This window comes from Pholcus phalangioides, unplaced genomic scaffold (genome assembly GCF_987345545.1).
Source record: "Pholcus phalangioides strain wild (caught in Gottingen) unplaced genomic scaffold, Ppha-v1.0 ptg000003l_1, whole genome shotgun sequence".
In the NCBI taxonomy this organism is placed as follows: Eukaryota; Metazoa; Arthropoda; class Arachnida; order Araneae; family Pholcidae; genus Pholcus; species Pholcus phalangioides.
The window spans coordinates 31277836-31292656 of record NW_028301596.1 but is presented as its reverse complement, the minus strand read 5'-3'; the positions used below and the strand labels follow the sequence as shown (position 1 = coordinate 31292656).

At 39.6% G+C, this 14821-nt stretch overlaps 1 protein-coding gene across 2 annotated transcripts in view; it reads left to right on the top strand.

Moving 5' to 3' along the window:
- The window catches only part of LOC149088405 (zinc finger protein basonuclin-2-like), a 175131-nt gene extending 165122 nt beyond the window's left edge, over positions 1-10009 (top strand). For both annotated transcript variants that reach the window (XM_089247493.1, XM_089247494.1), the window contains one exon: positions 4342-10009. In XM_089247493.1, the coding sequence (XP_089103619.1) occupies positions 4342-7416 (3075 nt within the window). In that variant the 3' untranslated portion in view covers positions 7417-10009. The remainder of the gene's footprint in view (positions 1-4341) is intronic.
- The last annotated feature ends 4812 nt before the right edge of the window (positions 10010-14821 follow it).

Sequence of the window (14821 nt, the reverse complement as noted above, 5' to 3'; positions counted from 1 at the left end):
TGGCCTTTTATATGCGTTGACGCTCATGTCCGTTCGAGTGTGGTGCGTACTACCGTAGAGGTCCTGGCTCTTATATATCCATCGTTGAGTCGTTTTGTGGTAAACCATAAAACGATTTCGGTGAGCAACTCTCCCTTCTCTGCTTTATTATTATTATTATTATTTTTTTTTTTTTTTTGGAAGGCCTCGTGAGGATACGAGTCACCGAGCGATAAAACGCAGTCCCCACTACGTTGTGTTTCTCTTTTTTTTTTACCCCGTATTAATGTGAGTTGGGTAATTTTGTTTCAGCATTACAACAACTGCGATTGTAATCCTCATACTTGGTTGGGCTATGCAGAGTTTAAGTTCATTTAAATTATTACAATATGAGAATTACTTTGTAGTGAAAAACTATGGACTTATAAAGTGACGGATGTGAGTCTTTATTTAACTTTAATTAATGTACTCTCTCTTAGAAGTAACTCGCATCCACGAGGTGCTTGATAGTGACGGACTACTTTTTAAGGAAGCGTCCTTTCTTTTATAAGAAAAATTGAATACAAAGACAACAACAGGAATTTTTCCCCGAAATGACGGAAAAAATACTCAAAACAAATATGGATATCAATTACGTAAATCCAAGTACAGTAAACCAAAATAAATGAGAGTAAAACGAAGAAACAAGAATACAATATATAAAACTCAGCTAAAAATAAAATAATCTGTCCAAAAATTATGGTTGTCATCGAATAATTCTCTTCTATCTTTTCTTCCTGATCATTCTAAAGTGAGCCTGTTGATAACAAAATCTAATAGCGAGTCTTAAATTAATTTTAAAAAAGTATACTTTACTGACATTTTTTTTCTCCCCGATAAATAACACTCATATAATTTCCAGAACGTATTTTCTGTCACTCAATGACGATGCAATACACTTTCTAAAATACGTCAAAATAGATCAAGGTCATGATGACGTTTCAATCCGGAACAAAACAGCTTACCATGGAAAGATGGTGCTGATTTTCAGCTCCTTATTATTGGGGTGAAAATCACAGCTTCAAGTTTCCGGAGATGATCCTGAAAATCAAATGTTGATTCAAAATCAACAATGAATGATTTTTGATTTTCAAATTTTGATCCAGAAAATCAACTGTTGGCCTAAGTATATGAAATACGGGTGTTGTACTTTCAGAGAGAAGTTGGTATTAATAACCCATTTAGTTCGATGTCTTGTTTCGGTATCAGAGTTTCTGAATTTTATTGTTAGAGACGTCATATGATTAGTTGATTAGTTTTGTCTGTTCAAATACCATTCATCAATTGTAATAAATTAATCTATTTCGTTGCTTTATCACAATTGATGAATGGTATTTGAACAGACAAAACTAATCACATGACTAACAACAGAATTCAAAAACTCTGATACCGAAACAAATCACCGAACTAAATAGGCTATTAATACCAACTTCTCTCTGAAAGTACAACATCCATATTTTTACAGTACTAATAACATCCCACTCGAAAAAGCCTCTCCGCAGACAGCCGACAGTCTTTCAACGAGATACTTACATAACATGAAAGAATTCAAGCATTCATCATCTTCATTTCAAAATATGGAAGGCAAATGGCAGCACCAGCAAGCACACGGAGCAAGCATAAAATTCTGATATCATAAATACGTTAGGGCATACATACACTCAGTACACATTCCGGTATGCAACAGATTCGTTGGGAATGCCGCTGAGGAATGTGTACCAGGTGCATGTACGGTTAAGTAGCAGTAGAAGTACTAATAACACTCTTAAACAAGATATTTTGAATCGAAAACTACTCCTTAAACACAGGAAAAGAGACTTCGAGTTGCCAATATAGTCCTCAAAAAATTATTTCGAAGTTTTCTGAGTTGTATACGCTTTGTTATCTCCTTTGGCAACGGCACCCATGAGTGCCGAAACTATTGTCACTGGTCCTTTATTATTATTATTTATGGATTACGTTGATTATATTTCCTCTTCATGTTGAACACCGAATATTTTCTTTTCTGAAATTTTGTTAAAAATTTATTTCTTGCGAGCAAATAAATAAAAAAACTATGTACGTTATCACAAGTATTGTGATCTTTAATTATTGAGAGCCTAAAATAAGTATCGAATTCGGCGAAAAGAACGTAACCATCCTTCCGTGATATGAATTCCATACCACTCATTAAAAAAAGTTTCCAAGGGCCGAAAACGGTAAGATGCAGCCGCTGTTTCGTTATCGGAACGATACTTCGGAAGTACTTGCAGCGCCATCTGTTGACTCCGACAAACTACACAGAATGTTGATATATCGTTCTCGAGGGAAAAAAAAAAAAAAAACTAATCGAAATTATGAAGGCCAAATTCTTTCTCTTTTAAAAAAATAAAAGCAGAGGCGTTTCTTTTCACACTGGAAAAATTTTAATTCAAAATCAAGATAAATAAATATGGAAGTTTTTTTGATATCTAGTAATGACACAAAAAGGTACATAATGAAAATGATGATGTTTGAATCCCCTTGGTACTTGATACTTCACATCAACGGGATTAAGGTAATTTACAATGTGTGATCATTATAGTTTCCTCGTTTGTTATTCTAATGACATTGAATAAACCAAAAGGGCGTTCAATCTTTTAAAGAGTGCGAGTTACTTTATTCATTTAAAAACGTGTCGTATTAAGTGATCTTTAAATGTGCCGCGAGTCACGTATGTTATCTATGTAGGTGCACCCGCACAGGGCCCACTTGGAAAAGGGGGGGGGGCCTGAATGCAAAATCTTGCACGGGAATGGCTAGTTACGGCACTGGTGCAGCGGGTTTCTTAAATGCTCTAGAACTGCGCTGCGGTGATTTTTAAATGCCCCATGGGTCTCAAATTGCTCTGTCGCTTTTTCGCGGTGATATGTAAATATTCCGTGGGTCACGGTTGTGCCGCGGATCACTCAAGTAATATGCAGATGTGTCGCGGTTCCCTTAAGTGATCTGGGAATGTGCAACTTCAGTGATTTGCAAATGAGCTGGTGGCCACTTCAGTGATCTTGGAATATGTCACGCGTTACGCAAGTAGTGTGGAACTGCACCGCGGATAATTATGTCATATGAAAATGTGTCGATTAGCTCATTTTTAAAAAAATTATGTTTGAGGACACGGGACACATCAGATGACTTCGAGTACCACATCTTGAGCCTGACGCGCTGCCTACTGCGCTACTGAGGTATTAAGAGGACCACATCTGGTCCACAGGCCATGGGTAGAACATGTATAGAATAAAACACAATATTCTGCACTCTCTCTAGGAAAGAAAAAAAAATTTTTTTTTGTCTTACCTAATCGAAATTTGACCAATTCCGACATTTGTCGATAAAATTTCAATTTGACAATTTTCAAAATTTGCCAGTGGTGCATTATAGCCCGTTTACATGGGAAATAGACAAAGTGGGTATAAAACCCCTCTTCAAGAATTTTCACAAATAACTGCTCTCAATTCCCTTACGAAGGAAAAAAAGTTGTCAAGCGGGTGCTACAAATCGCAATGCTAACGCAATATTGCACATATAAACGGGGTTTATGAGTTAACGGGACTCATCTACAAGTTTAACCAAAAATCACTAATAATTAAACAAATCGTCATTTGAGTTTGAACTAAAATTCATGTAATAAATTCCGATTTTATTTAGCAACAAAATAAATAAATATATAAATAGAATTCCGCTTATGGGGGGGGGGGGGGTGATTCTCCACAAATAATAATAAATATAAAATTGATATAACTATTAGAAATAGCTCCCCATCTACAAAAATACTTTGATCTTTTTGTTGTAGTTTAATGTTCGTGGTCTTTTAAGATGAGCTCTCGTTCAGAATGAGATTTGATGTGATGGAAGACGCATCGAACACTCGTGAATGCTGTCAAATAAAGTAGCTGTTCGCTATTTTAGCAAGTTTTCGACCTTTTGTTAAATACTGTATTATTCGTAGAATGAAATAGAGGAGGGGACATCAAATATCAGAAAAATTTTGTTGTCAAATAAAAATATGAATTTACTACAGTTATACTGAGCACTCGTACAATAATTTGTATAATTTTCAAGACTTTTCGTTTTGTTATTCCTGTGAAAGATTTTCAATGTTAGGCTCAAGATTATATGTCCCGTGTCTTCCAAAACGTCAGCCGTTACAAAAAAATGGTAAAAAGAAAAAACTAAATTGGTCACTTTATGCTGAAAAAAATTGTTTATCAAAAATTTGGTTGTTGGAAAATTTTACTTATGATAAAATTTTGTCACACATCGTAGACATTTTCTCTGTCACTGATGACGGTATTTGGTTTTTTGTAGGACCAGAGTGGTCGCGTAATGGAACGATGGCTGATGGCATCTCGAGAAGAAGAACCGTTGATCCTTCAACAGTTTTTGCGGTTCGGCGAGACGAAGCCGATAGCCCAGCAGTTGCTGCTCCAGGAGAGCTGTGAGAAACCCGAGTTCGTCGTTCATTCTCCCCGAGCAGAATCGGACATCAAGCGATTCATCGAAAGAACTAAACGGTCAGCAGCTGCAGTCATTTCCAATGCTACCACGTCACCGAAACAATCGACGCATGCGTTGAACAGCTTCTCAGGCTCGTCTATACCTCCGACAGTCAAGGCTGTTCCCCGACAGACTTCATCCAGCGTGAGTTCGACGCGGTCAGTGTCACCCAGTGCTGTTTCTCCCTTGAACAATAGCGGTAGCCCCGCGATACTTTCACCTTTAAACAGATTACAGAACATGCAGCCCTACGACTACAGAAGAGACAGGGCAACCCCGGAAGAGAGACCCAACGACGGTATCGTCGGAGGCACAGTGGTACCATACAGAAGCCCCTCGTCATCACCGGGTGCTTCCACGTTGGCCGTGTCCACTTCGAGCACGACATCGATGAATCTCACCTCGGACATCACTAGGCTGAACGCAGCCAGTCCAAATTACAGCGGGACGGACGTTGGTTTCTCGGACGATGACAGTTCGAGTGCCATCAATCTAACCAGATCTAATTCTGCAACGACAACGACTAGCTACATGGACTCTGTTTTCGCGGCCAGGAAAGTTCGCCATCTGAGGAAATCCGCCAACCCGATGAAGAGGAGGTGGAACACCATGGTCCTGTCGACGTTATCAACGAACCCGGCAACCGGTAAGAAGAGAGTACAGTGCCACGTCTGTCTGAAGACATTTTGTGATAAGGGTGCTCTAAAGATACATTTCAGTGCTGTTCACCTTCGAGAGATGCATAAATGTACGGTAGAGGGATGCAATATGATGTTCAGTTCCAGAAGAAGCCGCAACCGTCACAGTGCCAATCCAAATCCTAAGCTACACACACCTAATTATCGGCGAAAAATAAACCCTCACGACGGACGTTCTGCCAATCCCTACCCAGTGATACCTCCAGTCGGAATACCGGGGTTTCATAACCCTATGTTGAGCGGCACGATCAGTAACCACGCAGATGTGGACACGGACGAAATGAACGAAGTGGACATTGACCGTGTGATGAGTGAAAAATCCAGAGAAAAAAATCGTTCCTTCTCGCGGCACGCGGAAGAGCTGCACAACCGCAACCCCATCATCGTGGACCCCAACGACAACATGCCGCTGTCACTCACGAAGAAACGTCGAACAGAAAGCTTCGTCGAAGCTCAAGGAAACGAGAGTCAAGAAGAAGGAATAGACTTGTCTATAAAGGACAGCAGTAACAGAAATACGTCTAAAGGGGTAAGGAAGCGGAAGAGTATGAACCCTACGAAGTGTCAAGTGAATAGTGACGACGATTTGCAATACGTATCGACGGACGATTCGTCAAGCGACACATACATCGACCACGAGAACGAAGAGAACGGAATCATGGATTCCAAGTCCGACTATTTGAGTTCGGATGGTCTCGATTCCAAAGACGAAGACGACGAAGACGTTGACAGTTCACGAACAGGTCACAATAGTAACAAAAACAGCGCCGAAAAAACACAGAGCCGGACGTCCGGTTCTTCTCCCCCGCCACCGCCACCACCTCCCCCTCCTCTAATAGCCAACTCAACGCAGGCAATGAGCGCCGTAGTTTACCCTGCTGCACCGACGCCAAAGTATGACACGGAGCAGCAGAATGGCTTCGACAGCGAGGACAACAAAAGTCCCTCCAAAGAAAGCGAACTGAAATGCACAGTGAATCGTGAAGCCGATGACATCAGCGAAAACCCTCTGAGACACTTGGAATCTTTGTCCCTGGGTTCTTTCTCGAATCTCATGGGAAACAACAGGAACAGCTTCGGCAGATCGTCTTCAGGGGTGTCTTTCCACGCACCAGGACTCGGTTTAGGTTCCTCGACAACGACAAGTCGCAGTGAGACGCCTCCTCCGCCTCTTCCTATCTCTCACGGTGACCAGACACTACTTCTACAAAATCACCATTCACCTTCCTCTCTAATTTCACCACCATCTTTACATCAGCAGATGAGTGGTGGAAACAATACCAGCGACCCGGAAAATTCACTCCAGGACCAGCAGATGCCTCTGTTACCCGTCTACAGGGACGCGTCTATCGTGGGTGCCGTCGAGATCCCCGTCGACAAGGAGAACCCGAGGCGGTGCACCGCTTGCGGAAAAATCTTCCAGAACCATTTCGGAGTGAAGACCCATTATCAAAACGTTCATTTAAAATTGATGCACAAGTGCACAGTGGAAGGTTGCAACGCCGCTTTCCCGTCCAAGCGCAGCAGGGATCGTCACAGCGCCAATTTAAACCTCCACCGCAAACTTCTCTCGACCACGTCGGAGAAGCAACCACCGTTTTTCGACAAGAGCGCCATATATTCGTACCACGCCGCGGACGCCGCCATCCGCGGCGACTTCTTCGCCAGGCTGTACGACCCTCAAGCGTTGCCGCTGAGTTTCGCGGAACTCTATCACAATCGCCTGCCGGCGACGACGGACAGCGGTTTCCTCCGATCGCAGTATCCGAGTCACATGATGCCCGGATTCCACCCGGCCTTCATGCTACCTCCTACCACGACCGCGCCTCTCACGACCAGGCACCCTCTGAACGACGGCCTCGGGAGTGGTAAAGACAGTCCACTGAGTTCCGTGAGCAGTCCCACCTCGAGCCCTCGTCCTCAGGATTCCCCACCTCAACGCGATGACCAGCCCGTAAAACTCGAAGAAGATCTCAAGCCGGACACCGAGGGAAGGTACTCTTGCGACATCTGCGAGAAAAAGTTCCACGAAAACATCGTGCTCAGAGAACATTACGAGAAATATCACGCCCACGAACTCCTCAAGTGCAACGAGAACCACTGCAACAAAGCTTTCCTGTCGGGAAGGACACGTAGCCTGCATACCGACGAAATACACAAGCAGGACAAAGTGATCCAGGCTTCTTAACTCACTCACACACACACACACAAAATATTATCACAAAACGACATAAACTCGCCACGATTCGAACAATTTCAGCCGAATGTGTGCGCGCGGCCATGGCTCCTGTCACGCCCATTTTGTACAGAAAAATGCTTTTTTTTGCGCTTTTCCTAATTATTATTATTATTATTGTTGTCTGTCGTTTTCATCTCCTAGAACATGCAATGCAATTTTCTTATTTGTACATATCGAAATAAAAAGAAAGACATTCACCAGAAAATGAAACCAAAACTATAGCCAAAGTTGAATGTATATTAGTACTTTACCAATCTGGATATTGATTTGAAACCTTGGAAAATTGTTCTTCTCTCTCGCTTATACATAATATATATACATATGGAAAAAACAATTAAACGCATGTCAATAGACGCCATTATTGAAATTTATCCCGTGAAGATTTTTCAGACTTTTTTTTTTGTATAAATCCTTTAAGTCAGGGGTGCACAACCTCCAGCCCGCGGGTCAAATATGGTCCGCCCATGGGTTCCATCCGGCCCGTGAAATTAAATTCCTGTAGAACAATTACCAAATAACACACAACGCGATTAACAACTCGGATGATGACCATATTTCTTTCATTAAAAATACGAGATATTGTTACGGAAGGCAAGTTGTTATTTACAGTCAAAGAGTGTCCATTTATACAACCAAAAATTGTCAAACGCAAGTAAAGTTGCCAACTAAAGCCGTCAAAGATTGTCAAAAGCAAGTTGTCATTTAGAGCTAAAATCTTTGTCAAAGGCAAGAAGTAAAGTTGCCATCACAGCCAGAAAAAATCGTCGATTGCAAAGAAATTTTCTACTTGAAACCGAAAAAAATTTCAGTCTATAAAGAAATACAAAAAAAGTACACAGTGTATAATAAAATACATGTTTTTCCACATTTCTTTCATAAAAAATGGTAAATATCAGCATCTCTACATTTCCATTTATCTTATAAAAATGGTAAAGTTTGCAAATTTAAACAGCCGAAAAGAATTTTCAAAGTAAAGTAAATTTAGCTATTACGTCCTAAAAAAGTTGTCAAAAGCAAGTGAAGTTGGCAACGATCGCTGAAGTTACTGAAAAATCGCCGAAAAATGCTGGGTACTACAAGTCAAAATTCACCATAAAAAAGTATGTTCGACAAAATATGTGAGAATATGTGACTGACGGAGTTAAAATTATCATTATATGAAGTTTCTTTTGAAACTCCCTCTCTTAAGGTGGAACGGCCAAGACCCGCTAACGGCAGAAATACCGCATGCCTGACCCGCGGACCGAAAAGGTTGTGCACCCCTGCTTTAAATGTTTCAGACCTGTGGGTGAACGGCTTTAGCTTTATGCATAACAATTTGATTTATGAATCAATGCCGGAGTTTCTCGACTGCCTTCGCTCTAACATCAGTAACTACCGACCAATTAAGAACAGTATAAGAAAATTACCACTGTACTTAGAGTGTCTCGATGTACGTAATTCGTAATTCATAGAAATTGAAGGAATTTGTATATCGGAATACGGTTTGCAAAAAAAGTTGTTCTCACGAAGGGGGTTATATTTCACAGGAAAAAAATTAACTCCAGTTTTTATCAATAGAGAGCGCTGCACAAACGAAATCCTTATTAATTGGACCTGAACCCTTTTTCAATCCTTTCTGTGTTTGAAACATCCACAAAGCTTCACCGGTGAATCGTGGTTAAGGTAAAACAGCTTCACAAATATATAGTCTCCCAATGTCAACATCACAATGAAAACCTGATGTAAGCGCCAGTAACGGGAAAAATCGAAAATGAGCAGTTAATCTGTATACCCTGCATTTTATGATGATACCCTGCATTATATCAGGGTCTCTGATATGCATATTTTCAATGATTTGCTTCCACGCAGCTCTCTTTATCAACAAAAATTTTAAAATTGAATTTTTTTTCCAACCAAAATAACCCTCTCCCTCGTGAATATAACTTTTGCATTCAAGTGCATCAATTTCTATGAATTTTCAAACCATTTACGAGACACCCTGTATATATGTATAATTTTTTTTTTTAATGTTTCTAACTTTCCCTCAAATTATGCAGATCTATGAGATTTTTTTTACACATCGAGGAAATTACTCGGACTCTATTGATCGCTATTGAATCACTCGTACTGCTGTACGAAGTCAGTCAGTACAAAGATGTGCCAACGGAAGTTTCAACACGTGCCAATTATTATGACTGTGAAGATTCAAAAGAGAACCTAATGTGAATAATACACGCTGGGTGGCTTATTTGCTATTAAAAAAAAATCTCCTTTAATATTTTTTATTTACCCCGATACAACGCTTTTCTGCGGAATCTGATTAACTCGTGTTGAAAACAGAATGAAGTATGTATATATAATATGTGTGTGTATTTGCGACAAACATAATATTGATTACTCTATTACGAGAAGAGTGCACGATTGATTATTAAGTTATTTCGAGATTGTATGTTGGTTAGCGCCGATATATCGGTAATCAAAAAAAAAAGTGCGCATACACAACTTGTTTACCTTTCAGTAAACTCATCAAGTGATAAAATACATTAAAGTGCATTTGTTTCAGTGTAATGTTTCGTTTGTGTGTCTTTCATTTCATCATCAATAATCAATTCTATGAATATTTGGTAGGCATATACTTTTGGTACATATATAGTGAGGTAGTACTGTTTGTAGGCAAAATACCCTTTGGTGTTGATGTGTACTTGAGTGGCCCACTTGAGTGGCCCTACTGTGAGCACAGAAAAGTTCGCGTAACGAAAAGTTCGAGAAGCAACTCATCGTGGAATTACAGGGTGTCCCATGAATTCGTAAATAATATTGAAATTCATTGTATATTTGAATGTGGTTTACGAAAATGTTATTCTCACTAAGGGGTTAGATTATTATTATTATTATTATTATTATTATTTTTTTTTTTTAAAGAAAAAAATTAGTTCAGATTTTCATCGCTAGAGGGCGCTTTACGAAATCAAATTACATAATTCTTGGACCTTTCTTCAATCTATTCTGTGTCTGAAACGTACGGGAAGCTTCAGCCACCGATTCGTGGCTTGGGTAAAACAGTTCCGTCAATAGTGCGAATTCACCAATGTTGTTACTGGTAAGTGGAAAATTCAACAGGAAAATTCAGAAATGAGGTGTTAATCACACACCCTACATTTTTATAATACTCTGATTTACGCATTCCCAGTGATCGTGCAACGCCTTACATCGGCCAAAAAGTTAAATTAAAAGAACATCCTCTTTCGTGAGAATAACTTTTTCGCAAAACTGCATTCACAAATATGCCAATTCCTTCAATTTTTAAATTATCTACGAATTTGTGTGTGGGGGAACTCTGTATATATATATGTTACTGCCAAAGCCCGGTTGACCCGGCCAATTGTCCGAAATTCGGGCTTTGGCCGGCTCGTATATATGTCGATCCATATATATATGTATCACTAAGATAATCAGATTCTTTTGAGCGTTAGGGTTGCCATAGTTATGGTTAACTATGACTAATTATAAATGGCCATAATTATCACCAGAAAATACGCCAATGCGGCGATGACCCGAATCATAGGTATCAATATATAGTGACCGGCGGAAACCCGAATTTTGGACATTGGCCGGTAAACTGGGCTGGCTACTTCGCGAAGTGGACTACTTCGGGCTTTGGCAGTAACATACAACACGTGAGCGTTATTTGTGTTTTGTCTACTGATAGATCTTTCTGATACAAGTTCAACTGCACCTCACTAGTGTTGATACGTCTCCTGGTTACTATACCAGGAGCGTGGTACACTTTTGAAATGAGGTACTCTAATACACTATTTCTCAGGAAATAGGGAGTGAATCTCGTTGAGACACAAGTCCTACAATATTTATATGAAGTCCCCAGTTTCAGCATACCAAATAAATTGTATTGCAATGTAAAAAAGGTATCCACGTTGGAAATTGCAGCCGTATCGACGACACTGCCTCCACCCATTTTGATTCCTTCAGAAAACTTTGTAGCAAGACAAATAAGTTTTAAAGATTCTTATCTGTACAAAAAAAAATTTGTGTTATTGGGAAGGTTATTATTATTTCTAGAACCAATGATGACATTCTGAGTCATGTTATCGCGAGAGTCGCAAGAGAGCCAAAAAAAAACCTTGGGAATTCAGAGAGAGAGAGACAGAGAGAACTTATGAAGAATTGCTGTTGTACCTGTGCATTCGACATCCCAAAGGTCAAGGAATGACGCCCACGTGCCCACAGTTGGATACCTCCGACACTCTTGACAGAAAACCATCAGTTTGCATACGCGTAAGTTACAATAATAATAATAATAATAAAAACCGTTTGGGTCATTCGCGCTATAATAAAATGAGGTTGTCGCAGACAGTTCTTGAAATAGAAAAAACATCACTTTAACATGCAAAGAAAATACAACCTAAATCAATCTCGATCCGATTGGGAAAGACACGTGGCGCGTGGCAGCGACCTGCCCCGCGGGGAGCCACCGGATTTCTGTCGCTTCAACGTCCATGTTATACGCGCTAAAGCGGATCTTCGAAACACACTTGCATCGTCCACGTAGTTGTAGAAGTAAATACCGTAGTGACGAAATATCCAAAGAAACTGTTAATCACAGGATTTTCAACCTTTTTTCCGAGTCGCGAGTACTGTTTACACCATACCTGCCCAACCCATGACCCACGGGCCAAACGTGGCTCTCGGAATTATATAATGTGGCTCGCGAGATCTAATCTTAAAAATGAAGTGAACGGCACATTTCCAGATCACTCCAAGAGACCACAGCGACAGTTTATTTACAGATCACTTAAATGACCCCCAGCACATTTACAGATAAAACCCGCGGCATACTTAAGCCTGCAGATTGCTTGAGTGACCCGCGGCGCATTTAGAGATCACGTAAATGACCCGTGGTGCTGTTCCGGATCGCTAAAGTGGCCCAACACACGTTTTCAAAGCAATGAAATGATCCGCAATCTCCTATAGGTTGAGCACCCTTGGTAAAGGTCTTCAATCATTTTCCAGTCGCGAGCACTGTCTATACCCATCATCAAAAGAAGAGCCCCCTTACACAGCAAGTTTAGCCTACAAATACATGAAATTAAGATGATTTCAATCCTTGAATGCAATTTTTACTAGATGTTTGAATCGAGCGTTGATCAAGTGCTCGTGAGCATGAAATCGGACACGAGCATTGAGTACTGCAGAAAGCAGCACCGTGGTGCTCGCGAGAAACGGGTTGAAGATGCCTGGTTTATACACACCATCAGGTGAAGAGCACTCGTTATAGCAACTCAAATTCAAATAAGAATAATGCCACCATAAATGGGTGTTTAATTGAACACATAATATCAGATGATTTCGAGTGATCTTGGATGCTGCAATGAGTACCATATAGTGAACAAGACTCATGGAAAATAGCTGTTTTTATTTATATCGACGGGCTGGTTCAAGACGGTAACAACTCAAAAAATTTCATTTTCAAACCTTAACTGGCAGCCTTTTCGACGTGAAAACGTATTTAAAATCGGTGCCGAGTGTGGGGAGAGGGGAACAATCGCACCCAAATGAGCGACAGTTTCTATCGAAGTGATTCCAAACGTCAATTACTCAAGCAAAAATAGTCATACCAAATCCATCTTGGTCTCGTTTTAAAGAAGAAAAATGAAAGTTTTGCCAGATTACCATCACTTTGGCATTATGGCGGCAGGAATTCAGGAACTGCCTGCGCGCAAAGTGAACTCACGATTTTCGACTTTTCGGATTCGACATGGGTCCATATACGGGACTATAGCTCACAAAGACTAATTATCCAATTCAAGTGAACCAAGTGTTATTTTGATAGTATTTAAATAGTATTTAAAGTGTGTCAAAAATAGATGAAGCCAAACAACCACACTAATTAATATTGTCACGCAAAATTACTGCAACAAAATCTTGATTGAAAAATTTTCCCGGTAGAAACAAAATTAAACAAAATTATGTTAATCGATATTTGTCTGCGTCAAATTTCTTTACGATTGAGCTCAACTGTAATAAATTTTATCACAATAATAACTTACAGCATAAAATTTTCAAAAGAAGAGATAAACATGCTTATAACATGCATATTCAGATATTAATGTTTTATATAAGCAGCAGAGGACGCGAAAGCAACACATTTTTCAACGCTCTTCCAATTTCTTGAACAAATTGCATATAATTTTTACATATGATTACTGGTTATTTAAATAATATGTCTGAGAAGTTTCAAAATCCTCTCCTTTCCCCATCGCCTATAACAATGAAAATTAGAGTGAGGGCAATCGCCCTACTGCGGTGAGGCGTTGACTCCCCTTTTGTTCTGCGTGTATCATACCCCTGTAGTGAAATATACCCTTGTAGTCAATGAAATATTTAAAAAAGTATTTTAGAAGAACTATCAAACTTCCTGATTATGTGTCAAGTAATATGCCTACAATAAATGTTGATATCTCTCCAATCATTTGTAGACATCTTGTATTGCTTCCCGATCGCTGACGGCCCAATTACAGTAGTTTTTAGACAAAGTTTCCCCTGAAGTTGGTGCAAAGTACCGAACTCTTTCGTCTTCTTCATCTCATTCGTAAATAATTTAGAAATTCATAATAAATGAAGGAATTTTAACATTTGAAAGCAGTTTGCAAAAAAGTTATTCTCACGAAGGGAGGTATTATTTATAGGTACGGGAAAATAAAAATTAGTTCAAATCTTCGTCGATAGAGGAGCTGCTCGAAAGCAAATCACTTGAAAAGAGTCAAATAAAATGCAGGCTGTACGATTTATAACTCATTTCTGAATTAATCATTGTGATGTTGGCCATTGGTGGATAAAACACTATTCGTGAAGTTTTTTTAACCTTAGCCACGAATCGCCGAATGAAGCTTTAAGAACGTTTCGGACACAGAAGAGGTTAAAGAAATGTTCGCATCCAGAATTCTGAAATTGGCTTTCGTGCAGCTTCCTCCGTCGACAAAAAATTAGAACTAAATTATTTTTCTGAACATCCAAAGAAATCCCCCACGTGAGAATAACTTTTCGCAAATACTTAATTAAAATATACCGATTGCTTCAATCTTTATGAATTTTTATGTCTACTAATTTATAGGATACCTTGTATATTTGTCAATGGCAAGAATAGGGTTTGCTTAAAAATTGAATAATAAATATATTATACCTAACTGAGACTGACTGAGCGGTCCGCATTATTTCAGGGAGTGCCGAGTCTCTAGGGACTTCTTATAAATTATACCATTGAAGTCTTAAATACTGCAGTAAGCAGTTACCTTAAAAATTTGAACGTTTCTCTAACCTAGGGATCTTCAACATTTTTCTAGTCGTGAGCATTGCC